A 27,387-nucleotide genomic window follows, 5' to 3' on the forward strand; every position below is an offset into this window, starting at 1 on the left:
CAGACAGAGAAATTATGGGTCATCCTCAAAAGGCAATGGAGAGCTCGAGCTTCTCGAGCTCAGACCTTGCTGGAGAGTGTGTCCAGGATTGTTTTTCCAGCGGGAATGAGAAGCCAGAGCCCTGGGCACTGGCTGTAGGGGTCATGATTCCCACGATATTCTTGCCCTATTGGATCATTTGCCATTCCATGGCACAGAACCACAGCACACAATGTGAGGAGACTCCTGGCTCTTCATTTCTACACTGGGATTTATTTCAGAAAGTGTCCCCAAAGCCACTGACCAGGTTGGGGTCCCAGCTCTTAGCCTGGAAGCTGGAATCACCCCAGAAGGAGTTTGCTTTCCAAAGACTCAGATCATGAGGGTCTCTGTTCAGTGCTTTTATTTGGTTTTGTTTTAATAGGAAGGATCCTGACTTTCCTCTTTTTAATTCTGATTCCAGTGAAGCATTTCCTGCTTCATGGAGGTTGCTGATATGGATGGGTGGGAGAGGTGGGCTTGGACTACTCCAGTTTTTGGATCAGTTAGGGAGGAAAGCTGGAGCAGATGTGAAAGGGCCACAAAGAGCCTTGCAGAGCTGTTCCATCCTACTCCAGAAAGCCAGAGCAGAGCACTGGCAGTCCCCTGGAAGTTCATTCTGCTCCTTGAAAGTGCCAACACTCAGCTGTCCAGGGCTAAAGCAACAACTGTGGAAGTGTTTGAGATGTTTGTGATTATCACTGCTGCAGAAACCCCTCCTTGTTTGGTGTTTCCACATCTTTGCACAAAGACAGGAGGGTTTTCCTTGTTTTTCCCTGTCCAGGAGGAGCCTGGTAACTCCCATCTCAGTCCAGAGATTTGATATGGAGGGTACAGCTCTCTTCCCCTCTGGGAGCAGCCCACAGATCCACGGTGTAGGAGGTGGTGGGAGGACGAGCTCATCCATGGAATGGGGTTGGGAGGGGGTTCTTGATGTCCCTGTGGTGTCCCTGTGTTTTGGTGGCAGTGTCAGGGTGCCCAGAGGTGCGTTCAGGGATCCTCCCTGAGTGTCCCTTGCTCAAAATGTTCATTGTCAGGACAAAGTTCAGGGCAGGATGCTCAGGGCTGTGACAGGAAAAGAGCAAAGGCTCGGTGCTTTGGGAAAGTCTGCTGGCACACAGAGGAATGGGAAGGAAGCTGTTTACTTCATCTGATCCAATTTTCCTACATGAGCAGCAGCAAAATGCAGCTTGGCACAGGTTTGCTTCCTTGGGGAGAGTGAAATCCAGGGCCAGGAGCTGAACTGCTCTGTCCAACCTTCCCTGAGCTGCTGAAATGCAGAAAATGAGGAAAAGTGGGGTAGAGGGGCTACCAAGAAGAGCCCAGCAAAAGGAATTGTGGAATATCCTGAGACAAAAGCTCCCAGAGTCGTGAGAGAATGAACAAACACAGCTGGGGGGGGGAGAGATTCCACTGCAGAGGACCTAGAAGGGACAATTCCCCTTCTAAGGAATTCTGCTGGAGTCTCAGTGGAGCTTTCCAGTCTCCAGGCTGCTCTGGCCATCAGCTGATCCTGCAGCTCTCCAGGAGCAGAGCGGAGGCCGTGACTCAGAGCTCTGCTGGCAGCAGGGAGAAGGGAAGAGGCTCCTGAGCTCCTGCCTGCACTCACCTCTGGAGAGCCAGAGCATCCTGGCAGGGGCTGATGCTCCCTGGCACACGGGGGATGCTCCAGTGCTCAGGAAGGGCTGGCAGCGTCTCAGGCCATTGGGGACAGGTGGCAGGGTCTTCCTGGCAGCACCTTGATGCTGCTGCAGTTTTTTCCCCGGGAGGATTTCTCTGGAGTCAGGATTCAACCCTGGGGACTCTCCCCCGCCCCTCTGCATGAGCCAAGGGCTGCAGGGGGCTGGTTTTGGGGACTTCTGTGGTAGATTTGGTGGCTGTGCCCAAGTCTTGGCATCACCAGACACTGTGATTGTGCCTTTCAGTCTCCTGCCACTGGATCTGACCTTTCCCTGGGCAGGTCCAGCACCAAGGAAATGTCTTTGGTGGTTCCCTCATGTCCCTGCCCATGGCAGGGGGCTGGAACTGGATGATCTTCCAGGTGCCTCCCAGCCCAACCTGCTCTATGACCTTTTGGGGGATAGTTCAGTCTCTCTGGTAAGGTGGGGATCAGGTCATGGGGTCAGGTCAGGATTTTCCTTTCCCTGTGGCACTTGCTGACCATGTCTGTCCCAAGACACCCGGCAGATCCCCAGGAGAAGGGACTCAGAGGATGCTGTGCTCAGGCTCTGTAGAAAAGAGTGGGAAAGGGAGCAGGAAACAGATCCTACCCCTGACACCGGAACAGCTGCACCATGCACCAAAGCCAATGAGGCTGGATTTTGGGACTGGAGAAGCACACCTGGTTCCCTTGAGAAGAAGTTTGCTCTGACCATAGGACCCTCCTGTCCTCCATCACCACAGGCACTGGGATTCCTCCTTGGCAGCCCCCCTGCTCTGGCATGCTCCTCATGCACCTTTTGAGAGCACCTGGGGGGCTGCTACCCCCCGCACCCCCTGATCCAGCAGTGGAACCAAACTCCACTTTAGTGGCGGCAGGAGCTGGCCTTGGTGGCAGGGAGGGGAAGAGGGAAGGGAACGCCACGGGCTGTGGGGAAATTCGCATGGATGGGTGAGTGCAGAGGCAGCGATGAGCTGGAGACGGGAGGATGGAGAGGCTGCAGACAGACGTGCAGCCCGTGGGACTCTGCACGGGAGGATTTGGGGAACGAGCCAGGGAGATGCATTGAAGCAGGGAAAAAGAAAGTTGGTGAAACTTTTCTTGATTTCTTTCTTTTTATGATTTTTGACTCAAGGTTCTTCCCTTCAAAGGGAGAAGGGGAACGGCTCCTCTTCAGCTCCCCAAACCCCCCCGCGGGAAGCAGCCCGGAGCCGCGGGCAGGGCGTGGGCAGGGGCTGGACGGGAGGTGATGCCTTCCCGAGCAGACGCGACGAGGGTGACAGGGAGAGGGGCGCACCTGCGGAATGAGCAGAGCCGGGAAGGGGCGGAGATGAGGGGTTGAGCCCCAGTTTGGGGGGGCTCACCCACAGGTGGGGAGCTCTGGTTTTGGAGAGGTTACAACCGGAGCAGGGGGAGGCCCGATTTGGGAAGGGAGTACCACGGGCAGAGTGGGGCTGAGCCCCGGTTTGAGGGGGGGTGAGCTCACTGCCCGGGGGCGGGCGGTGGGAGGGACCTCCCGAGCCCCTCCCGGTGGGCGGGGGGCGGGGGGGCCGGGCTATAATGCCATTGATGCCGGGCGGCGGAGCCAGACAATACCGCGCCCCCGAGCCGGGTGCCCGGAGCGCCCTGCCCTGCCCTGCCCCGGCCGGCCCCGCTCCGCTCCCACCATGATGTCCATGAACAGCAAGCAGGCGTTCAGCATGCACCCCATCCTGCACGAGCCCAAGTACCCGCACCTGCACACCAGCTCCGAAGCCATCCGCAGAGCCTGCCTGCCCGCCCCCCAGGTAAGCCCCAGCACGGCTTTCGGGAGGTTCCGTGCCCGCCGACCCTCTCCAACTTACTGTGGTTTCCCTTTGGATTTGGGTTTCGGTTGGGTTTGGGGGGGTCTGTCCTTTCCCTCCTGCCTCCTCGGGGGCGCCTGGCCCGGCGGGCAGGGGGCTGTTCCCGGGGGAGGGGGTCTGGGGCGGCCGGGGGCCGCGGGGGCTGGTCCCGCTCGGGGGGCTTCGGCCGTCCCGCCCCGCTCCGTGCGAGCGCTGGGGCAGCGCGGGGCTGCGGGACCCCCGACGGCTCCGGCCTCTGCCGCTGCCTCCCTTTTGGGGAGGTCGCCCCGGAGGGCAGAAGGGGTGCCCGACTTGGAGGGAGAGCGCTCGGTGTCTGGCACCCCGCTGCTTTTATCTGGGGGGCTCGGGTGGAGCTCGGTTCGCGTTACCTGTCCCCGGCAGCGCCGGTGGGGCAGAGCGGGATCTCCGTCACGCCGCTCCCTTTAATCGTCTCCCGCTCTCTCGGTTTGTTTTCGCTCCCGCTTTTCCCCCCCGCCCCTCCGTGCAGATCCAGGGGAACATCTTTGCGGGCTTTGACGAGACGCTGCTGCGAGGGGCCGAGGCTCTGGCCGCCGTGGATATCGTGTCGCAGAAAACCCATCCCTTCAAGCCGGACGCCACCTACCACACCATGAGCAGCGTGTCCTGCACTCCTACCTCGTCCTCCGTCCACCTGCACCACCCGTCCGTGCTGACCACACACCACCCCCACCACCACCACCACCAGCCCTCGCAGGGCCTGGACGGGGAGCTGCTGGACCACCTCAACTCCGCCCTCCCGCTCGGAGGGGTGCCGGGCCCCGACGTGGGCTCCACGCCTTCGCACCCGCACTCCCACATGTCGGCCATCAACCACATGGCCCACCACTCGCAGCCCATGAACATGTCCCACCCCCACGGCCTCGCGTCCCACGCCGTCATCTCCGGCCCCGAGACGGAGACGGACCCGCGGGAGCTCGAGTCCTTCGCCGAGCGCTTCAAGCAGCGGAGGATCAAGCTGGGGGTCACCCAGGCGGACGTGGGCTCCGCGCTGGCCAACCTGAAGATCCCGGGGGTGGGCTGCCTTAGCCAAAGCACCATCTGCAGGTTTGAGTCGCTCACCTTGTCCCACAACAACATGGTGGCCCTCAAGCCCATCCTGGAAGCGTGGCTGGAGGAGGCGGAGAGGGCACAGAGGGAGAAAATGACCAAACCCGAGATCTACACGGGGGGGGACAAGAAGCGCAAGCGCACGTCCATCGCCGCCCCCGAGAAGCGCTCGCTTGAGGCCTATTTCGCCGTCCAGCCCCGGCCCTCCTCCGAGAAAATTGCCGCCATCGCCGAGAAGTTAGACTTGAAGAAGAACGTGGTGCGGGTCTGGTTTTGCAATCAGAGACAGAAGCAGAAAAGGATGAAATTTTCTGCCACCTACTGAGGAAGGGGCTGGGGAGGCAGTGGTGCGGGGGGGTGCTGCCCTCCCGACCGCCCCCCCCGGCCCTTCCCAAACAGGGCTCGGGGTTGTCGGCTTTTTTTTTTTTTTTTTGGGTTAAAAAAATTGGAAAAAATCCAAACAAAAAAAAAAAAAAAAGGAAAAAATAAACTTTAAAATAAAGGGAAATGCGCCCAAAGCAAAGTGAACAGTTTGGTGCCTGCTCCTCACCCCTGGGCAAAGTGGTCCCGCTGTTCTGACTGGTACAGACTGCTTTTGTAGATAAAACTGGAGAAAAAAAAAAAAAAGATGGAGAAAAAGGAAAAAGACAAAACGAAAAGGCCAAGGGGGAAGTTTGGGGGTGCCCGGAGTTGGGCCAGCAGCAACGAGAGCCCGGTGGGTCTTTGTCACATTTGTCACAGCCCCTCCCGGCTTGAGGGCCGTGGCACCACTCGCTCCTCTCTGTCCGCTCCTCCAAAAAAAAAAAAAAAAAAAAAAAAAAAAAAAAAAAAAAAAAAATTAAAAAAGGAAAAGAAATGAGAAAGGAAACGAGCTGGAAGCCAGCTGTAAACCCGGGGTGCTCTCCGCCGCCAGGGTCCCCGCACACCCACGCACACACACGCACCTGCATGGTTTTGTTCCTTCCTCTGCCCCCGCAAACCCATCGCGTTTTTGCAGTACCATTTCTGTTTCTACCTCATCGGCTAAATTGAAAAAAAAAAAAAAAAAAAGATAAAAAAAGGAGAAAATATTAAAAAAGAAAGAAAAAAAATTGGCCCGTCCCCGGAATCGCGGTTTGTTCGGGGAAATGGACATTTATTTTGCGTTGGTTTCACTCCAACCGTTCGATTTCTGTATGGTTTTCACTGTATAAAATCCTAAGCTTCGACAATCACGTCCTTGGGGCTCAGCGGAGCGGCGGGAGCAGCCCGAGGCAGCGGGGACGGAGCCCGGCCCGGCCTCGGAGCGGCTGCCTCTGCGCATAGGGAACTCTGCACTTTCGAAGGCAAGAAAACTCTTATTTTCCCCCCTTTCCTTTGCATATTTAATAGGGGAATTTGCCTCCTTTTATTTTCTTTCTTTCTTTCTTTCTTTTTTTTTTTAATTTTATTTTTTGAATTAAAGGAAATTTCGTTCCGCTGTGTGTGTGCTGAATGAAATTTTGGTGTCTGTGTACGCTGCAGCATTTCAAATAAATCATGCACGTTTTACCTCACCCTCCTGCCTCCTGCAGTTACTGCGGCTCCGGGGAGTCCCTGGCCCGGGGATCCTTTCGCGGGACTCCCGGGGGCTCCTCCAGCCCACGGCCGGTGCTCCGCGGGGATGGAGGCCGGCTCCGTCCTCCTGCGTGGGGACGGACAGAGCGGCCCGGGGAGGCAGAGCCGCCCACGGCCCCGCGGGGACCGGGGGTCCTGGCTCCCCTCCGCCCATCGCGGCGTTTTTGGCCCTTCCCCGCCCGGGGACGGGGGGTCCCGCCCGCAGCCCGGGGGTCGCTCCCACGGCCGGGGGTCGTTGCAGCGCTGCCCGCAGCGCCCGGGAGCTCCCGCGAACGGCGGCTGCCACCCTGAGGCTGCTGCCCGCGGGGGGACACCCCCAGGTGCCCCTGTCACCCCCAGGTGCCCCTGTCACCCCCAGGTGCCTCTGTCACCCCCAGGTGCCCCTGTCACCCCCCGGCTCCGAAAGGGGCATTCCCCTCTCCCGGCTCCGCTCGGGCGCAGCCGATGGCACCGAAAGCTCCCAAAACGCGCTTCAGCCGCTCGGCGGGTGGGACCGGGGCTCCCCTCTGTCCTCGGGGATCAGAACCTGGGGGTCCGCTCCGTCCCGGGGACACGCGGAGAAAGGGGCTAAAACCAAGCGATTTTTGTTGGTGTTCTTTCTTTGGGTTGTTTTGTTTTATTTTTGTTTGAGGGTTTGTTGTTTGCTTGGGTTTTTGTTTGCGGGTGTTTTTTTAATTGTTTTGTTTTGTTTTGTTTTATAACTTATTCGGGGGAAAAAAAATAATCAAGTGCACGTCGTGGTGCTGAAGCCCGACAGCCGGAACCCTGCGGCTTTTACAGGGGAACACCAAAGTGGAACAAGAAAAAATAAAGTAGAATAAAATTAAGTGAAATAAAATACAGGGAAATGAAATACGATAAAGTGAAATAAAATAAAAGGAAGTAAAATGAATGAAAGTGAACTAATGAAATGAAGTGAAATAAAATAAAACCAAGCAAGCAAACAAAAAACATAAAACAAACCAAACAAAAATACAAACAAACCTCTAAAACTCCACAAAGAAGTAAGAACAACAAACAAAAAAGCAAATAAAAATACAAACAAAACCCCCAAAAAACTAACAAAAAAAAAAAAAAAAAAAAAAGCAAAGGAAGAAAGAAAAGAGGGGAAATTGTGCCCGAAATAAGTGTCGGAGGAGTTGCTCCACCTGGGCGAGCGGGGCCAGCTCGGCGGTGGCCGACAGAGCCCAGCCTGCCCTGCCCGCACCGAGGGATTCCCCCACCCCGTCCCGCACATCTCCCTTTATTCCCGGGCGCTTCCCAAAGCCCATCCCTTTGTTCTTGCGCTCCGTCCCTGTTTTCTCCATGCAGCGAAAAGCGCATTTTCATAAATAGACCTTGGCCGAGCGCTGCCGATGAAACTTTAATGAGGCGGGATGCTGAGTGCTGCCCGGGGGGGCCCCGGCCCGGCTCCGCGCAGCATTAGCGGGGCCCCGGCCCCCCCTTTCCGCGGCTCCCCCTCGCAGCCGGAGCCGCTCCCGAGGCTCCCCCGCCCCCCGCGCCCCTCCCCGGCCCGTGCCCGGTGCCGGGGCCGGTGCCGCGGTGCCCCCGCTCCGCCAAGTTCACGGGCGATGCAATATTTATCAGCCGCGCCGATAAAACGCCGGGTGGGTATTTCCCAGGCACAAAAGCAAAGCGCTGCGCCGGGGAGCCGGAGCGGGGCCGCCCGGGGACCCCCCGGGCCCCGCGGCCGCCAGGTAAGGCGGGATCCGAGCGAAGGATGGGCAGCTCTGGGCGAGGAGCAGCGGGGCTGGAGGCCGGGAGGGGCGGGCAGAGAGGCACCGGGAGCGGTGCTGAGGCCTGGAGAGCTCATCACACCCGGGGCGCTGCGAGGGAGCCGGCCCGGGGATTGATCGTGCTGCTGCCGCTGCTGCTGCTGCTGCTCCTCCTGTCCTTGCTCCTTCTATTACTCTTAGTCTTTTCTGCTCCTGCTCCAGCTCCTACTCCTGTTTCTGCTTCTGTTCCTTCCTTGGTTCCTGTTCCTCCTCCTGTTCCTCCTCCTGCTCCTACTCCTACTCCTGCTCCTGCTCCTCTTTCTGCTCCTGCTCCAGCAGTTCTCACTACGCCCAGGCCAGCGTGAGCCTCCAGGATCCTCAGGGAAAAGCCTGGAAGGAGGTGGAGAGGGGTCCCCTGTGCTTCCCCCGCCCCCTGCTCCCGAACAGACACTCCTGGGCACAGGTCAGGGAGAAGCTGCTGCTCCTTCCTGCAGCTCTGGCAGCCAGGACACACCTGGGAGCAGGTCCCAGCCATGGTCCGGTGTCTCAGGTCTTGTGGTCAGCTCCTGTTCTCCTGAGGGTCTCTCCTCCTGCACCAGGGCCCCAGCTGGGTACCCAAAAGGACCCAAATCCCTCCAAATCCAGGCTCTCTGTGGAGCACCTGGCACAGGGTGAGGCGGGAAAAGCTCAGGGTAAGGAGAGCAGGTGAGGGAAGGAAAACAGAGACACACAGAGGGGTGTCACGGGCACTCCCTGCTACTGGGGCACAAAAGACACCCCTGAGCCTGACACTGGACCCAAAGCAGCATTGAAGGAAGGGAATATTGACTGGAATAGACACTCCACTCTCACCCTGGGTTTTTGTCTGAGGTTTGATGCATGAGCAAGGTTTGAGATGTTTCAGCTCTTTTGCTTCAGTAGCAGTTCCTCCTTTACAGGCACCTGCTAATCCAGCCCTGAGCTGGCCCAGAGCTCCTTCAGGAGGAGCTCAGCTTCAGGCACCTTTGAGGACTTGAGTCCTCATCCACCTTCAGGCTGGTGGGATTGAGGGATTGAGGGGATGGGCCAGGCCTTACCCCTTCTCCACGGGCACCCTGAGAACTCAAAAATATCAACACCAGCAATTCACCAGGGATTGGATGAAGATGCTTTGGGGGTCTTCAGAGCAGGGATGGATGGATGAGTGGAGGCCTCTGGGCTCCAGTGATCGTCACTGGAGAGGGACCAAGGAGCCTCTGTTGCAGCTCAGCTCTGATATCAACCTCTGATCTCAACCCCTGGCTCAGGGCTTAGAGGCACCTTCATCACCTTCCAGCCTGTAAGGGTTCTGAATGACCAGCTCAGGTGGAGACACCAATAAGTGGGCATGTGACAGCTGAATCCCACCCAGGGGGCTGCAAAGGCTTCCCGAGGAAATCTGCCCACCAATTCTGGGCCTCTGGAGCTGTCAGACACCAGTTCCTGGAGCTCTCCAGGCCACTGGTGCTGTAGCCAGGATCTCTCTTGCAATCCAGTCCTTACTCCAAGCTGTTTCCCTCCATGTCACGCTCTTTTGTGTTACTTCTTCCTGCTATGAAAGCCAAGACCCTTGGGCATCTAAACCCCTTGTGCTGAGATGTGACAGAGGGATGGTCCAGGCCAGTGTGGCCATGCCATGGCCACCAAAGCATGCAGGGATGTGTTTAAAGCTATCCATGCCCTGCTGAGGTGGATTCTGGTGGCTACAGGCAAATTCAGGTATGATTGAAGAAATCCCTGGAGAAACCCTGCCCCTCTTTTACCTTTTAGGATAATTTAGTATGGTGCATTCTTTAGGCTGTAAAGCTGCTCTAGATCCCCTTCACCCCAATTTGTTTCACAGGCACAGGGCCCATCTGTGCTTCCCAAGCAGCAGGGCGACAGCAAATGGTGCCACCCCAACCCCTGTGTCCTGCTAAATCGCACGCTCAAGGGGCTGATTTCCCCACGGGGAACATCCAGCCTGGCTGGGGACCATCAGTGGGTCCCATCAGTCCATCCACGGAGCTCAGGGTGCTCACAGAGAGCTCTCAGAGATGTGGGGAGGCTGCACCACCAGCAGCAATCCCAGGGACAGCAACAGGCACTGCCTCATCCCAGAGGGATGCAGGCCGAGGAGAGGGATACAATGACCTGTGCTCAGATATTACTGGCACGTCCCATCTTTGGGTCAGGAGCAGAGAAGATGATCCGTGTTCTTTAAAGGATCCCTGCCTTTGAAAGCTGGGCAGGTCCAGGCTGCGCCCACTCCAGACTTTCTTCTATTATTCCATGTGTTTTAGTGCAGTGCAGAGCAGATGTATTTTTAAAGATGCTCGGGGTAGGCTCTGTTCCATTACAGGGAAAAAAGGAGTAAAACCATCATCAGATTTTACTGAGCAGGGGGGAAGGACAGCCAGGGTGAGGGGAACTCAGGAAAAAGGCTTGGGAAAGAGATTGGGAAATGGAACAGGGCATTCCATGGGACACCTGACAGCTGGCTGCAGGGTAGGGTAAGAGGAAATGGCCTCAGGGGAGGTTTAAGTGGGATATTGGGGAAATTTCTTCATGGAAAGGGCTGTCCAGCCCTGGCACAGCTGCCCATGGTGGTGGTGGAGATGCCATCCCTGGAGGGACTGAAAAGTTGTGTGGATGAAAAGTTGTGTGGATGTGGCACTTGGGGACATGGGGCAGTGCTGAGGGAACAGCTGGAGGGCTTTTCCAAGCTAAACCATTCCATGATCCTACAATCCCAGGGAAAAGGAGCAGCCATTATCCCCTTCCCCAATGGATCAGTCGCCCTTCACAAGGACCGAGCCCTGGGTCAGGTGCAGCTGCCTGTGGTAGGAGCAGCTCCAACCCTTGGCTGTGCAAAAATAGAGCTCCTTGCTCCTCCCAGTGTCAGTGGGGAATGAGACATGTTAATAAATTTACAGATTTGTGGGTTTTTTTACTTTTTTACTTCTTTGGGCTTTTGTTTGTCTGGTGGGGGGGGGGAGTGGCTTCTTTTTTTTTTTTTTTTCTTGTTGGTTGTTTTTTTTTTATTGTTTGGTTTGTTTTCATCTGTGTTAAAGAAATACTTCCAGAAATTTAATCTTGTGCTTTTCCAGAGGCCTTTATCTCCCCATCCTTCACCTACAGGAACAGCCTCCTGCCCCCATCAGCCCTCCCAGAGCCCTGCAGGAACAGCCCCTTGTTTTCAGCCCTAAACCCTAAGGAAGTGCTGTAGGATTTGGCTTTGGATCTTTAGGGAAATCCGAGAGCAGGGAAGCTCACAAGCGATTCCAGGAACTTTGGGATCCTGGAGATAGAGGGATCAGAGGTAAAATCTCCATTTCTTCTGCAGCACCTCACCAACACCTCCAGCAGCTGTAGGAAAATTGGAGCTCTCTGAGTGATGTGAAAGTGTCAGCTAAGGACCGTGTTTTATTTATAGCAGTCACGGGAAGGGTTTGGGTTCACACAAGGAAAAATCCATGTGTTTGTCTGGAATCCTGCTCCACCACTCTGCCACCTCCCAGCTGCTGCCTGGTAATCACAGGGAGCTGTTCCAGAGGTGTTCCATGGAAGCAGCCTGGAGCTCAGGGAACACTGCCTCATCCCTCCCCAGCTCCAGAATGCACTTCCAGCCTTGCTGCTGGATAAACTGTGGAACAGGGCTGTGTTTGCCTCTTCTGCAAAGCAGAGAAAACACCTGCTGGCATTGCAACAGCATGGGGGAGTGTTGTACCACACTGGATCTGTGATCTATCCGGGCTTTGAACAAATTTCCATCACCAAGATAGATTTTAAGGGCAGAATTTTCCTGTTGTTTATCAATATTTGCACCATGTCCAAGGAGATCAGCATTCCAGATCCTCAGATTAGGAAGGACAAACTCATCATCTCCTCTCAGCCGCTAAAATGGACTCAGGGCTGGGTCAGGGTGCCAGTGGTGGCAGTGGGGGTTCAGGGCAGGGACGCTGCACTCATGGCATCATGCAAATCAGTCAGTATTTTTTTGGGAGGCCCCTTCCCTCACCCTGAGTCACACCAGGAGTGAGTCTGTTCCCTCTTGTAGCTTCCCCGTTCACCTTCTCCCTCCAGCCCCTCCACCATCTCTCCTGCTCTTCCCTCCTCTTTCCCAGGCAGGTCTGTCTGTCTGTCTGGGCAGTCTGTCCTCACACCTGGTCCCACCCAGCTGCTCAAGGACCCTCTCACAACTGGTCCAGCCCAGCTCCTGCCGTACCCGGGCTCTCGACCAGCCCATTCCACGGGGAATTGTGGCCGCGTGTCCAGGCTGAGCACGGCTCCTTTTCTTCTTCCCTCTCTCCCGGTCCCCCTGGCACGGGGGACGCTCTCCTGTGGGGGTTCCTTCCTGCAGGAAGGAGCATCGCTCCTCCAGAGGGACCCTCCAGGCAGAGCTGCTCCCGATGGTGCTGGGTGTGCCCGGGCCCCGCTCCGCTCCCCCAGCGCCGGCAGCAGCTCAGGCAGACGAACCGGGACCGAGCCCTGAGCAGACGAACCGTGACCGAGTCCCTGGCAGACAAACCGGGACCGAGCCCCTGTCAGACAAATTGGGACCGAGCCCTGAGCAGACAAACCGGGACCGAGTCCCTGGCAGACGAACCGGGACCGAGCCCTGAGCAGACAAACGGGGACCGAGCCCTGAGCAGACGATCCGCGACCGAGCCCCTATCAGACAAACCGGGACCGAACCCCGGGCAGACGAACCGGGACCGAGTCCCTGTCAGACAAACCGGGACCGAGCCCCTGTCAGACGAACCGGGACCGAACCCCGGGCAGACGAACCGGGACCGAGTCCCTGTCAGACGAACCGGGACCGAACCCCGGGCAGACGAACCGGGACCGAGTCCCTGTCAGACAAACCGGGACCGAGCCCCTGTCAGACAAACCGGGACCGAGCCCTGAGCAGACAAACCGGGACCGAGCCCCTGTCAGACAAACGGGGACCGATCCCCTATCAGACAAACCGGGACCGAGCCCCGGGCAGACAAACCGGGACCGAGCCCCTGTCAGACAAACGGGGACCGATCCCCTATCAGACAAACCGGGACCGAGCCCCGGGCAGACAAACCGGGACCGAGTCCCTGTCAGACGAGCCGGGACCGAGCCCCTGGCAGACAAACCGGGACCGAGCCCCTGGCAGACAAACCGGGACCAAGCCCCTGTCAGACAAACCGGGACCGAGCCCCTGTCAGACAAACCGGGACCGAGCCCCTGGCAGACAAACCGGGACCGAGTCCCTGTCAGACGAGCCGGGACCGAGCCCCTGGCAGACAAACCGGGACCGAGCCCCTGGCAGACAAACCGGGACCGAGCCCCTGGCAGACAAACCGGGACCGAGCCCCTGGCAGACAAACCGGGACCGAGTCCCTGTCAGACGAGCCGGGACCGAGTCCCTGTCAGACGAACCGGGACCGAGTCCCTGTCAGACAAGCCGGGACCGAGCCCCTGGCAGACAAACCGGGACCGAGCCCGTCAGACGAACCGGGACCGAGCCCCTGGCAGACAAACCGGGACCGAGCCCCTGTCAGACGAGCCGGGACCGAGCCCCTGGCAGACAAACCGGGACCGAGCCCCTGTCAGACAAACCGGGACCGAGCCCCGGGCTCCAGCCGCTCCCCGGGAGCCCCGAGCTGCCCGCAGGGAGCCGCAGCAGCGCAGCCTCCCCCGGCCGGGCTAATGGCTCCTGACGGCCCCTCCCGGAGCCGCTGCGATTGCCGGGCCCGGCTCTCTCCCGCCGCCGTGCCCGGCTCTCTCCTCACTCAGCACATGGAATGCTGACTTCCTCCGGCTTCTCGCATGGATTTTTTCCCACCCTGGCTGTGCTCTTTAGTTCAGATCTAAGCGAGCTTTCCGAGCGTGCTGCCTGGATGTCTTTATTAAAACACAGTTTAAGGAAGGGGCTGAGGGAGAGGGGGGTGGATCGGCTCTGGATTCACTCTGCAGCCAAAACCATGGGAATCTTCTGCTCCACAACTGTTCCCAGCCGCCGACAGCTGCGCGGTACAGCCAGCGGGACACGGGGTCACCTCTCTGGCCGTGACTAATTCAGCGCGGAGGGCAGCCCCTCTGCTCCTTCCCCCGGGGCTGTGTCCCCCCGGGAGTGAAGGCAGGTGGGCAGACAGGGACATGTCCCCGAGGGGCTGGTGGCCCGGCTGGTGGAGAGGCTGTGCTGGGATTCCCTGTGGCTTCTGGAACAGCCCAGCTCCGTGAGAGGGATGCAAAGCTGGCGGGCTGTTCACGACTCCTGAAGAGGAGCTTTCCCTTGGGAAACTTTGAACCCTGAGTCGAGTTTTGTTCTTAGATACCTGGAGGCTGAGAAAATCACAGCAGGGAGGACTGGCACTGCCGAAATTGGAGCCCCTGGGAGTGCCCGTGCCGGTCCATGGGAGTGCAGCACCCGGGGCTGTGCTGTCCCTGGGAGCAGGGAGTGATCCCAGCGGCTGGCCGGGACCTCCAGCCTCGCCTTCCAGCACAAGCTGCCAGGAGCTGTCAGTGACTGAAGTGCTGAGAAAAGCAGCTTTTCCTTGCTCCAGGAGCTGTTCCCCCATCACAACAACCCTGCTGGCAGCCTGGAAGCCTCAGACACGACTCTGAACTTCTCCTTGTGATGTGCCAACCCTGGCCAAAGCTCCCTGACCTCCTGCCACCCCAAATCCATCCCGCTCTCGGGCTTGGCCGTCCTGTCCTCCCGGTCTCGTGTCTGGAGGAGCACTGGGGAGCAGCTGCCTGCCCTGCCCAGCAGAAGCTGCACCAGGCCCTGCTCTTGCTGGGGAAGTGCTGATTTCTGCCGTGCTGGCTGCGCATCCCCCTGTGAGCCACTGGCTGCTGGAAGGCACTGCCTGAGCCAGCCACATGCTTCATGATGTCAATCGCAGTTCAGAGTTAATTATTCATGAGAAAATTTCATAATGTGCTGTTAAGTGGGCTGCAGGATATTTTGGTTAAATTAAGGGAACCTGAAAGCTCCCTCTGTAGGGTGTTGCTCCTCAGGCCTCGCTGAGAGCAAAGGTTCAATTAGAGCTCAGGTGCTGTGGCCTCTGCCATGGCCTGCGATTATTGGAGCCACGGGAGGGTGGAGATCAATCCAATGGCTCAGCTTCATGTTTCCAACGGGAAAATTCCAAGTGAAGTGTTTTCCAAGAAGACTTGGGCTGGTGGAAGTTTCCCTGCCCACGGCAGGGGGTTGGAACAAGATGAGCTCTGAGTTCCCACCCAACCCAAACCATTCCATGACTGTGTGACTTCAAAGCAGGTTCTGTGCAGGTTCTGAGCCTGCAGAGACCCTAGGAGAGGCTGTGCAGGTCATGGAATCATAGGATCATCCAGGTGGATGGGCCTCTAGGATCACTGAATTAGTCTGTTAATAGGCCAGTTCACTCCCAGACTATTTTCTTCCTCATTCATGAAATAATTTATGTGGGAAAAGACCTTCAAGATCATCAAATCTAACCCAGCCCTTACGAAACCTCTTTCCTCAGGTCAGTCTCACAGTCCTCCAAACATGTCATGCCTTGGAGCCTCCCTAGCCTTGGGTGAAGGACCCACATCTGTCACCCCTTGATGCTGGGACCTTCCTGAGGTGTCCTGGTGACCCAAGTCTGCAGTCACAGAGTACTTTGGGTCCTCTCTTGCTGTTCAGAAGAACTGGATCTGGTCGGTGATGCTGGAACCACCCTCTCCTGCACTGCTTTTCCTGGGATGGCTTCAGGAACCCGCAGGGATCTTGGGATGCCCTGGATTCTTTTTGAAGCCTTGTTAGAGGAGCTGACTGACAGAGCTCTGAGTGGCTTTGGAGCCTTTCCTGAGTCTCCCCTTTGGCTGAGCTGCTTCTTTCCTTGCTGCCACCATTAATTACTGATGGATCACACTGACCTGGCTCTGTGCTACCCATGAGTGAAAGAACATCTCCCTCCCCTGCCTGGTGGATCAATGAATGACCTTCCAGACCAACTTTCACTCCTACATTTTTTTGCCAACCTTGCTGTTCTCCCGTTCCTTCTGCTGCCAGGAAAACTCTGACTGGGAAAAGTTTGGATCTACACCATGAGATGAGGCGACCTCTGTGCAGGTGGGAACATCTGCAGGAGACTCAGGGCATGGAGTGGGAGGTGGGATGGACTTGCCCATGGAGCTGGTGTCCCTGTCCCACAGTTGTGCCCCAGGCCCACCTTCCCTACTTCTTGGTGTGCCATTTGTCCCTGGTACAAGTATCTGACACAGCTGAGCACTCAACTGCCCAAACCCCAAAGTTTCTGGGAATAACAACCCCTGGAAGCACGGCCAGGGTCATCCTAGTGGTGACACCTCAGACTTTAAACAGACAGAGGGTAGATACAAGGAATGATTAGATTTAGAATTAGATATATGGAAAAAAATTCTTCCCTGTGAGGGTGCTGAGGACCTGCACAGGGTGCCCAGAGCAGCTGTGCTGCCCCTGGATCCCTGGAAGTGTCCAAGGCCAGGCTGGATGGGGCTTGGAGCCACCTGGTTTAGAGGAAGATGTCCCCCAGTTCTAACTGGAATGAGATGGGGCTTTGAGGTACCTTCTAAACCAAACCATTGTGGGATTTTACGAAAGGAGAGGGGGTGACGCAGTGATACCACGCTGGGACAGTGCCAGGGGCTGTGACAGGGACAGAGGGGAGGGCACCCTGGTGGAAAAGAAGACTCTTGTCTGCCTTTTTCTGGGCTCTGTCACACACAGGGGTTGGTGGCTGAGAGTGGGGCATCCCAGTCTCTCTGCTGGATGAGGCTGGAGTCAGGCAGCCCCTTGGACACTGGGTCACCAGCAGAGAGGATCCAATACAAACCTGCTCCTGGGCATCTCTCCAAATGTGGATGTGTGGAGGAGAGGGAATCTGGGCTGCCTGGGAGCTGTGTCCTGCTCCCAGCACAGCCTTGCACTCCAGTTAAAACCATTGAGCACCTGGAAAGGGAGCCCGGACACGGAACACAGGAACCCACTTAGAGCCGAGCAGAGGGAGCCGTGAAGGAGTGACTGGGCACTTGGCAGGGAATGAAATGCAGTTTGCAGGGAATGAAATGCAGTTTGCCTCCACGCCAAGCCTTGATGGCTTCATTCTGCTTCTTAAGGCTCTCAAGCCCTGCTGCCTGGAGCCAGCTCCTTGCAGGGCTGGGAGGGAGGGATGGAGGCAGGGGAGGAGGAGGCCTCCAAATATTTAACTCAGTGGAAACTCTGCCTTTCAGAGGCCTCAGTTCTGCTGTGGGGTATCCTGGCAATGGATGTTACCTGCCCTTGGTGCTCCCAGCCCTGCTGCAAAATCACAGCGCTGCCTCCAGGATAAATGACCATGGAAACAGGAAAGAATCCAGCAAGCGTTTCCATCCAGACACCTCCCATGGATAAATCTCATCCTCACCCCCTGCCTCAGTGCAGGAGGATCCAGTCCTGGCAATATTTTGGCAGCTGCAAGGACTGCACAGCCCTGCCCAACACCTTTTCCTCTCACCACATCCAGCTCCAGACCTCTCCTGGCTCCTTCCAATGAGGATATTGCCCTCTGGAAGAGAAGCTTGGATCATGGGCAGAGGCAGAGCAGAAGCTGCCCGATTTTGAGTTGGGCTGAGAGCAGCAAATTGCAGCTGCTCCAGCAGCAGCCCCTGACCAGTTCCCACCCCACCCATGGAAGGGATCACATTCCCAGGCTCAGCTCAGAGGTGTCAGCCCATTCTCGTTTTGGAGGGCTCTTGACTTTCTTTTTCTCTTGCCTTTTTTTTTTCCTTTTTCTTCCAGCTTTTCTCTTCCTCCTTTTTTCTTTTTCTCTCTTTTCTTTTTTCTTTCCCCCCCTCCCACCTCCCTATGCAGCCTCTGTTCTTCATCCATTATTTAGGCTTTTCTGACTGTAACAGCAACATTCGCCTTGTATACCTTGTGTGGGGTTTAAAATATAGATAAAAGCAGAAGGTCAGACTTGAAACACAGATTCTGACGGTTGCTGCTGACTTTGTCTGGAAGCTACAAAATCTGGAGCTTTCTGTGCCCAGCAATGGTTTCGGTACAATTGGGTTTTTGGGGGTTTAGGGGTTTTTTGTGTCTGGTTGATATTCCTGCAAACTGTCTTGGTGCTTGATGCTTTCATCTGGACTTTCAGTTTCTAAATGTTCTGGGGCCTGGCTGGCTTCAGGACAGGGGAGTTGGAGCCATGGAATTCCTGCTTGGAGGTCCAATCTTGACCCAGCACAGCAAATACCTGCTGCTCTCCTGTCCAGGGCGAGCTGGGGAGGGGTGGAGGTGCCTCCATCCACATCCAGCAGGCTCTAATTGGCACCTCTGGTCAGCAGAGCCCAGGACTTTCCCTTTCAATTATAAATAAATGCCCTGGTTCTTTTATGTTGCTTTCTTCAGCTGTTGGAGAGATTGGTTTTTGAGTTCAAATGTTTGTGGGAAATAAATTTCAAAGTCAATGTGGGAACGGTCCCAGAAAACATAAAACACTTCATTGTCTGTTTGAATGGGCAGCGGGGCAGGGAGGGCATCCCCCCAGCCAGGAGACAAACTGAACAGGGGGGAATCACCATTCCTGGGGGTTTTCAAAGCCATGTGGATGTGGCTCTTGGGGACATGGGTCAGTGGTGGCCTTGGCAGCGCTGGGGGAATGGTTTGGCTTGGTGGTGTTTAAGGTTCCTTCAACCCCAGCTGTTCTGATTCCCTGAGAAGGGGCAGCAGGGGATGGTGATACTCAAAAGAAAGATCATTTTTGGTGTCACTGAGATCCATGTGGGCAGAGAAAAGCACTGGAGAAGAGCTGGGAATGCTCCAAGGAATGGCTGGTGGGGTATTATAAAGTGAGGCACTGGTGGAGAAATGCCAGCCTTGCCAGGCAGTGTTCACCAGGCACAGGGTAGGACAGTGATATCCTGGGCTTTTCCTGCTGGGAGGGGAGTGGGGAATGTTCTCTCCCTGCACAGGATATTTTCAGAGAACAGAGGCTTTGGCTCAGTCAAAACCAGACTCAAGACTCTTCCAGTCCCCACCTATAACAGGAGCTCTTAAGAGCTGTCTCCAGCACTGAGACCTGCACATTTTGTTACCAGAGAATCCCAGCCTGGTTTGGGTTGGAAGGGTCCTTAAAGACCCCTGGTGCCAATCCTCTGCCATGGCCAGGGACTCTGCTGTGCCCATCACGGTCAGGAGGCTTCAGCAGCCAGCTGGGATCTGCAGCTCAGGCACAGGTTTCAGCCTGTTGGGTGCCAGCAGCCACCTAATCCCGGTGGATATTCCAGTGGCAGCTGCTGCTCAGGAGGCTCCATAGCCCAGCTGGCACTCCCCAAATAACCTTTCTTCACTCTAGCCCAAGGGAAAATGCATCTGCCAGGTGAGGAATAGGAAGATAGAAGGAAATTCTTCCCTGTGAGGGTGGGCAGGCCCTGGCACAGGGTGCCCAGAGCAGCTCTGGCTGTCCCTGGATCCCTGGCAGTGCCCAAGGCCAGGTTGGACACTGGGGCTGGGAGCAGCCTGGGACAGTGGAAGGTGTCCCTGCCATGGCAGGGGTGGCACTGGATAGGCTTTAAGGTCCCTTCCAATCCAAACCATTCTATCATTCTATTCCAATTTCCCTGCAGGCACTGTCCTTGTCCAAGCAGGATTTGGAAGGATACAGGGACAGGCTGCAGTCTTCCTGTCTCAACTCCATCCCTCAGCTCTCTCCAAAAGCCAAACTGGGCAGTAGATTTGGGCATGGATCTGTCGGTGCTGAGTCGTTACAGCAGCTCTGGCAGTAGCTGGGATGGCTCATGAATGATGCCATGGCCAGGGAATTGAACTCTTCCAGATTTCCCAACATGGACCGTTTCCTTCCCCATGCCTACACTGCAGCTCATGTGACAGAGGTCCCACACTGAGCAAGAGGAAAAGATGCTGAAATAAGGCATTTTCCAGGAGCAACAGGAAAAAAGTGACATTATGAAGGCCATCACCAAGAGCAGCAGCTCCTCGTGCTCAGGCATCTCTGGATTAGGGGATTCCAGCAGCACGTATGGATTGAACTTGGCCTGTTGTGGCTTTTGGGGCCTTGAAGAAGAACATTTCCAGGGAGGTGGTGGAGTGCCCATCTCTGGAGGTGGCCAAGGAAGGCCTGGATGTGGCACTCAGTGCTCTGGGCTGGGACAAGGTGGGGATTTGACACAGGTTGGACTCAATGATCCTGGAGGCCTTTTCCAACCTCAGGCATTCTGGGATCCTGTGACTGAGGAGCATCTCCAAAGTCCTTGAGGTGTCATCATTACATCCATCCACAGGCTGGCCAAGTCAGGTCAAAAATCTGCTCTTCCTAGGATGTTAAACATCCAAAGGAAAGAAAGAAACAGGATTTTCAGGAAGTCCAGGAATCATGACACTGCTCATCAGAGCTGATTGAGTTGACATCATTAAACTCAGGAAGTTTCGAGGTAGGAGTGTGGGACTCTATATTTCTATAAATGTCTCTCTTCCAATCCCACTGAATTCCTGGCCTTGCTGGCAGGCTGGCATGGGATAATTATCCATTTTTAAAGTGTCTCTTTCCACCGATGTTCAGGACATTTGGGAATCCCTTTCCATTGTGATTCTCGGAGTGTTCTCCCCGTGACACCTGCAGATCAGTGACAGCCCCTGCTTAAACACCAAAATACAAAAATTCCTGCATATCCTACTGCTCCCCATCAGGTGGATGGGACCTGCAAGTCCTTGGTGCTCTGGGAGGGGAATTTTTACTGAGAGGCCTTTCCTCTGGGTTTGGTGGCCAAAGTCCAGTGTCGCAAGTCCAGCTCACGAATTCCCATGGCTCCTGGTCCCGACAGATTCCAGCGCTCCGTGCTCCTGCTGGTGGGGAGCTTAAGCCACCCCACTTTTCCAAGATCCTGTGCCTGCAATAATCCCTCCGAAGCCCAAGAGTTACTTTTGTTTTCTTCCACCAATTCTGTCCATTCCGCCTTTGGCAAACATCGATTTTCCACAATTCCCCGCAGCCTTCATAAAGCAGCTGCCAAAACGGCTCCCTCGTGGGCCACTTCTTTTATTTGTCGAACAAAAGAATCATCAGCATTGTCTCCAGAGCTCTCCGGCGAGTGGAGCCTGGGATTAGGATGCCGAGCTCCCTCTCCTGGCTGCTGGATCAAAAGGAATTGCTGAAAAGTCCTGCGCACCTGAAGATCGGGATCGCCGGGCTCCGGCTGAAGGAGGAAGAGTCTTTCCATTTATTTTGCAGATTTTCAAGCTCCATAATTTTTCCTTTCCATGAAATATGCTGGGAAAACGATCAGGTGCCACAGTTTTGGGAAAAGGATGAATATGTCTGTGGGCTAAACTTGCTTTTGCTCCTCTCCCTTTTCTCTCATCTGTCGCTGTCAGGGAACAGATCCCAGTGGGAAAATCACTCTGAAGGTCTCTGCAGGAAACCCACGGTTGTGTCCTGCCAGTTATCCCTGAAACATTACTCCAGGGAGAGGGAGAGTGTGGAAAAGGACATGCACAAGGAAGAGCAGCAGGGAACAGCTTGGGATGAAGGGTGGGGATCACTGGAACACGGGAAGTCCCATCAACATGATCCTGATGGAAGCTGAAGGGCTGCTCTGGGGAGAGGAGCAGCAGGACCTGCTGGGAGGCAGCAAGCAGCTCTCAGAGCTCACAGCAGGAAAACTGGGAGCTCAAACATTCCAGATCTTCACCTCAAGTGTCCCAGTAGGGGTGGCAAACATGGCTTGATTCCAAAAAAACCATCAAACATCTCCAAGTGACATTTTCCATTTTCAGATCAAGGCTCCCTTCCCCTCTCCTTTGCACAATGAGCTGGCCCAGCACCTGCTGCAGTCTGGGAATTCTGGCTGTGGTCTCCAGCTGGGATCCTGCAGGAATTTGGATTGAAAAGCTCAGAGCTCTGCACCCATGGGAGGGTGAAAGCACCGGTGGGTTTTGAAATGGAATAATGAGTTGTGTGCGTGTCCTGTTGCACACTTTGGGAGCAAATGGGCCCCACAGATCCAATTTGGAGAAGTCAAGAAGCCCTGGAAAACTTTTAGTCTCCCCACAATGCAATTATGTGACTCTCTGAGGCGCTCATGGTCTAGGGAGAGGATGGTACTGGCTGTCCTTAGGAATTATGGAACCAATGAATCAGGGAATGCTTTGGCTTGGGAGGAACCCCAAGGACCATCTCATCCCTCCTCCTGCCACGGGCAGAAACACCTTCCACTATCCCAGCTTGTTTCCAGCCCCACATCCAACCCGGCCTTGGATACATCCAGGGATGGGGCATCAACTCCCTGGACACTGCACGGATTTGGCCATCTCATCCCAGCATTCCCCATGGATTATGTTCCAGCTACCTCTCCTGTCCATCCTCCAGGCCCACGAAAAGTCAAGGAGCAAGGAAGTTGCCCCCATGCTCCAAGAATGAGTCATGTTACCCGGGAGCTGTTTAGGAAAGCTTCTGCTGGGATATTCCATCCATCTGGCCATCACTGACCACGAGGCAGCAATTTTGGCGTGGCCAGAGGGTGGACAGTGCTCTGCACCAAATCCACAGGAGGAAGGAAGACACTGAAAGCCTAAACCTCAGACCTGTGATCATCAGCTCAAACCTTTTATTTCCTTGAAGCCACTTCACTCTTCAGCCCTGCTCTCAAGGAGGTCCTGGCAGAATGAGGGGAGGAACAGGCAGGTGACAAAGGTGGCTGGAGGTACATGAGGGTCTCTTCCCTAGGGCAATTCAGGTGCCATCACTTCTTCAGAGTTTTGGTAACTCTGAGGAATATTTGGGCCACAAATCCTGCAACTTCTCCTCTGCAATAGCCCAAACCCTGCACCTCTTTCCCTGTCCTTTATCCCTGTGACAATTCACCTGTACTCACCTGTTGTTCTTCCTGGAACCCATCTGAACCCACCTCAGGGGATTTAGGGGCAGAAAGGACCCGGTGAGGAGGTGTGAGATGGAGGGGATTTGTGCTGGTCCTGTAGCTGGGCTAGCTGGAGCTAGATCTGGCTCACTTCCTCTGCTCCCAAGACAGATCCAGGTCAGGCCGGGGATACTGATCCCATGGAAACACAGAATATCCCGAGCTGGGAGGAATCAGGGGTTGTGGAGTCCAATCCCTGACCCTGCGGAGCTCTATCCCAAAGATGGGAACTCCAAGAGCCTCTCACAGGTGCCTTTCATGGCTGAGTCCTGCCTGAACGAGCCTTGTTCTGACAAGATGGAAAAGGAGCTTCAGAGCGGGGATCCAGCACGGCTCAAAGGAGGGAGAAGCCTCAGTGTGAAAGGGAAACGAAAGCTCGGCAACAAGGTCACCTCCACTGCCTCAGGCAATCCGAGGGATGACAAAAGTTTCCGTGTAGCACAGCAGCAGAAGACAAAAGCCATCCCTGGAGGGTAGGAAGAGAGAGGGAGTGCAGAGCAGACAAGAAATTCAATGTAGGGAAAGCCACAAGGTTTGCTGGCAAGGACACACTCCTGGGTGGATCAGAGGATCATGGAATAGCTGGGGTTTGATGGGACCTTCAGAGGCCACCGAGTCCATCCCCGAGGTGCAGGATAAAGTGGATAATGATTCCCAGGAGCCTTGAGCAGGATTCCTCAGAGCCATCAATACTCCAGACCTGGCACTGTCTCTCCCAAGTGCTGGTGGTGGGCAGGGGGCCAAGGGGCACACGGGAACACCAATAATTGCTGGAATTTGGATCTGGGCTTCAAGTCTGCAGCTCCTTCCCACTCTACCCACACACCATCTGAGTCCATTAGGGAGGGCTGGGAATTGGTAGCGAACCAAGATGCCAGGCCCAGGGAGCCTTTCCCAGCATCCGAGCTGCACCAGTAACCCCACAGGGAAAAGGCTTGACTTTGTCTGGGAACTCTTCCTCTTCACTGAGGACTTGTGGTTGTCCCTTTCCACAGATCCAACAGCTCCTAGGACCAGAAGGGTCAGGATAACTGCTGCTCTGTGATTCCTAGGAGGAGTGCAAATGGCTCTAAAGCCAACAGCCGGGATGCAGATGGCTCTAATGTGGGAGAACAGCTGGGATGTGCACAGGTTTTCCAGAGACACGAGGGAAAACAGAATGGAAGGTGTCTGCATCCCTGCTGCAAGTTTCAGCAGAGCAGAAAATTGGACATTCCTCTGTGCAAAGTGCCTGGCACAGGCAGAGGAACCGGGAATTTGCTCATGGCAGCACTGCAGACTGCCCAGGATGGCACAGCTGGGGTCGAGTGCTGGGCATGCAGGATGGGCAGCCCATCAGAAAGAGCCTTGGAGCTGTGGATTCCCTGCTGCACAGCTGGGAGAACTCTGAGGGCGAAGGGAGAGTGAGGAGAAGCCTGAATCCCACAGGATCCGGGTAATCTATCCCTCAGTGGGTGCTGGTGCCTCCTCCAACCTCCAGGGCTCAGCTGGCTCAGGGCTTGCTCACAGCACCCAGGGACCTCCCTGGAGCCTGGGTGGGTGCAGTGGCAGCACATCTGTGTCTGCAGGGAACAGGAGCTCTGGGCTTCCTCTGGGAAATCCAGAATGGGGGAGGTCACCTCCCAATCACCAGAGCAGAGTGGGAAAGGCAGGGTTTGCCCAGGGGGTCTGCATCCTGAATAGCTGAATTCACTCAGGCACCTGGATGTCTAAGGAGCACTGAAACCTCTCCATCTTCTCTTATCCCAAGGTACTTTTGAAATCCCTCTCCTGGGTGCCTGATTCTCCTGGGATCCCTGAAGATCCCAGCGTGGAAGGAAAGTGTCTCTGAGCTCCCAGGCAGAGTTAAAGTGATGTGTGGGCAGGCTGGAAGCTGGAGCCACTGCAATCCTTTCAGCCAGGCAGCTGCACTTCCCCTTTCTATCACACGCATTTAAAAGCTTTTAAGGGAACGATCCATCCCCTCTGCTGGCAAAGCCAGAGCTGGGCTGGTCCTTGGGATCTTAAATCATCTTCAAATATGGAGCAATATTGGTTTAAAAGCCTTTGCTCTCTCCCTGCTGCAGGAAACCTCAGCAGAGCTCGACACCAGCTCGGGGCTTCCTGGGGATCCATCAATCGCCAGGAAAGGGCCGGGCACTGCCTGACAGGAACCAAGCTCAGGGACAATCCAGGAGTTCCTCCCTACGTCATCCCCAGATGCTCCCGGGGCTGCACATGAGCCCAGGCAGATTTTTGTCATTTAATACCTTAGATCTCCATGGCTGGGGCAGTGTTTGTGTTTGCTGAGCTGCTTAAGGACAGAGATGGATGGCTCAGCTGGCAAATCCACCTCAGAGAGGGAATATGCCCAGATTCCTGGTTTCCAGGCAGGGCTTGGCTGCAATGGCCCTGCTCCTGCCATTCACACCCAGGCTTTGGTTTTGAGCCCAGGTTCTCTAATTCTCCCATTTTGCCGTGTGCCCTCCAAGACAGGAGTGGTGGGGGTGAGCTGGGAATGTTGGGAAGACATAAGGACAGTTCCCTCTGTCCAGGGACAGGAGGGTGTCTCTAGGTCACCTTCCCTTTGCCAGTATCTGAAATTCTTGGCTGTTGTCAGAGAGCTGGGAATGTCCAGCCTGGAGAGGAGAAGGCTCCAGGGAGAGCTCAGAGCCCCTGCAAGGGCCTGAGGGGCTCCAGGAGAGCTGGAGAGGGACTGGGGACAGGGGATGGAGGGACAGGACACAGGGAATGGCTCCCACTGCCACAGGGCAGGGATGGATGGGATTTTGGGAATTGGGAATTGTTCCCTGGGAGGGTGGGCAGGCCCTGGCACAGGGTGCCAAGAGCAGCTGGGGCTGCCGCTGGATCCCTGGCAGTGCCCAAGGCCAGGCTGGACACTGGGGCTGGGAGCAGCCTGGGACAGTGGGAGGTGTCCCTGCCATGGCAGGGGTGGAATTGGGATGAGCTTGAAGGTCCCCCTCAACCCATCCCGTTTTGGGATTTTATGATCTGTTTTACTTGTTTTACTGTTCTGCCCTGCTCCTGCTGGGTTTCAGTTCTGATTTCCTGGGACAAACCTGCTTGGCTGCTGCTTCCTGAGGAGTCATGGTGAGCCATTGCAACGAGTGACCTGAGGAGCTGGACTGGGGCTCAGCCCTGCTTTTCCTCAGGATTCAGGGAGTTACTGGTATTCTGCTCCCCTGCAAGGCTGGAGAAGCAGAGAATCCCATTTCCACTTCACTTCCCACTTCCCTGGCTCACAGAGGACAGCACGGCAGGAAATCCACCACAGGACCAGCCCTGCTGGGGCTGGAAAGGAGGATCCCTGTGGCTGGGGGAGGGAGATGAGGGCAAGAACATTTATTCTCTTCTTGCAGACACTGCAGAGGGTCTCTCCTTCCCACCCCCCATTTGCTGAAAGAATCAGGGGATCCCTCCCTTTTTGCCCCACTCCAAAGGGCTCCAAGATGCTCCATCTCTTCTTGAGCCCATTTCAGAGTCGCTGAACTTTCTCTGAGCTGCTGCCAGGGATCCTCCCTCTAATTTATCTGCAGGATCGGTTGTAGCAGTATTGATTTTTCCTCCCTGCCTCTCCTCTCTGTGTTTGCTTTCTGAATTATGCAGCCGGGCAGTTTTTCCGCCTCGCGAGGAGCAGGAGAGTTGCGGAGGATCAATTGAGCCCTGCCATAGTTTAATCAGGAATCCCCAGTAGGAACCAGGAGAGAAAAAGGAGAAGGGAAGACAATGAAGACAGGGCCGATCAATCCAGTCCTGGTGCAAAGGAAAGAAAGGGAAAGAAGAGAGGAAGGGGTGGAATAATCAGTCAGTTTTCCTCATGCAGCCCTCAGATCCCGCAGCCTCAATCAATAACCAACTTTGACAGTCATTGCTTCAGAAAGAAACTTTCAAAATCCCCCTGAACTCAAAGAATGTTGGTGCTTTATAGCATGAAAATGGCTAGTAAAGCCCTGCTAAAGACATGGAGAGGGGTTGGATTCCTTCCCCTTCTTCCTCTTCCCTTTAAAATCCACATTAGGAAGGCAGAGCCGAGATGAAAGGGGAGCAAACAAGGCTTTTAGTCCTCGTTTTGTTGTTGCAATTATTTTGCCAATAGTAATGATCTCAGGACTGGATGGAGGATCCTTGATGCTGTGCTGGGCATGTGGAGGGGGGAACAGAGCTGCTGGGATTGTTCCAGAACCACAAATCCAGGAGATGAAACCCCATGGATACAACAGACATGGGTTTGGAGCGTGGAAGTAAAACCAAACAGTGCCCACGGGGCACGGGGACCACAGGGACCATCTGGATGTTGGGACAGCACGTGACAAGAGAGATTATTGTATCAAAAATAGTGTGACCACATTTTTTCCTACTCAGGGCAGGATTGTCCCCTATGCTGGCACTGCTGGGACACTTCAAGTGCTGGGGGCTGAGTTGTCCAAGCTTTGGAAATCAAACTTCCCCAAAATCCTCCTGGATGTCCCATGGAGGGCCCCAGGCTCAGGGCAGCCTTATTTCCAGAAGGATAGGCTGGTTCTGGATTTTCATTTCAAACAGCTCAGGTCAAGTTCAATTCCTAAAGAAAACATTTAGGTCTGGAAAC

General features: G+C 55.5%; 2 protein-coding genes across 2 annotated transcripts in view; both read left to right on the top strand.

Moving 5' to 3' along the window:
- The window catches only part of SPRY3 (sprouty RTK signaling antagonist 3), a 315,558-nt gene that overhangs the window by 62,849 nt on the left and 225,322 nt on the right, over positions 1 to 27,387 (top strand). The window lies entirely within an intron of this gene.
- LOC137482261 (brain-specific homeobox/POU domain protein 3) lies at positions 3,218 to 5,080 on the top strand. The gene is made up of 2 exons (XM_068204492.1): positions 3,218 to 3,465; positions 4,010 to 5,080. Exons 1-2 carry the CDS (start codon positions 3,346 to 3,348, stop codon positions 4,913 to 4,915), a joined length of 1,026 nt encoding a protein of 341 aa, XP_068060593.1. The 5' UTR covers positions 3,218 to 3,345; the 3' UTR covers positions 4,916 to 5,080.

The sequence above is a fragment of the Anomalospiza imberbis genome, chromosome 14, assembly GCF_031753505.1.
Source record: "Anomalospiza imberbis isolate Cuckoo-Finch-1a 21T00152 chromosome 14, ASM3175350v1, whole genome shotgun sequence".
NCBI classification, from domain to species: Eukaryota; Metazoa; Chordata; class Aves; order Passeriformes; family Viduidae; genus Anomalospiza; species Anomalospiza imberbis.

Bases quoted from the DNA above. Each gene is read 5' to 3' on its own strand.
- LOC137482261 (XM_068204492.1), top strand. From the start codon at position 3,346: ATGATGTCCATGAACAGCAAGCAGGCGTTCAGCATGCACCCCATCCTG. The intron at 3,466-4,009 runs GTAAGCCCCAGC...CCCTCCGTGCAG, and splicing joins CCTGCCTGCCCGCCCCCCAG to ATCCAGGGGAACATCTTTGC.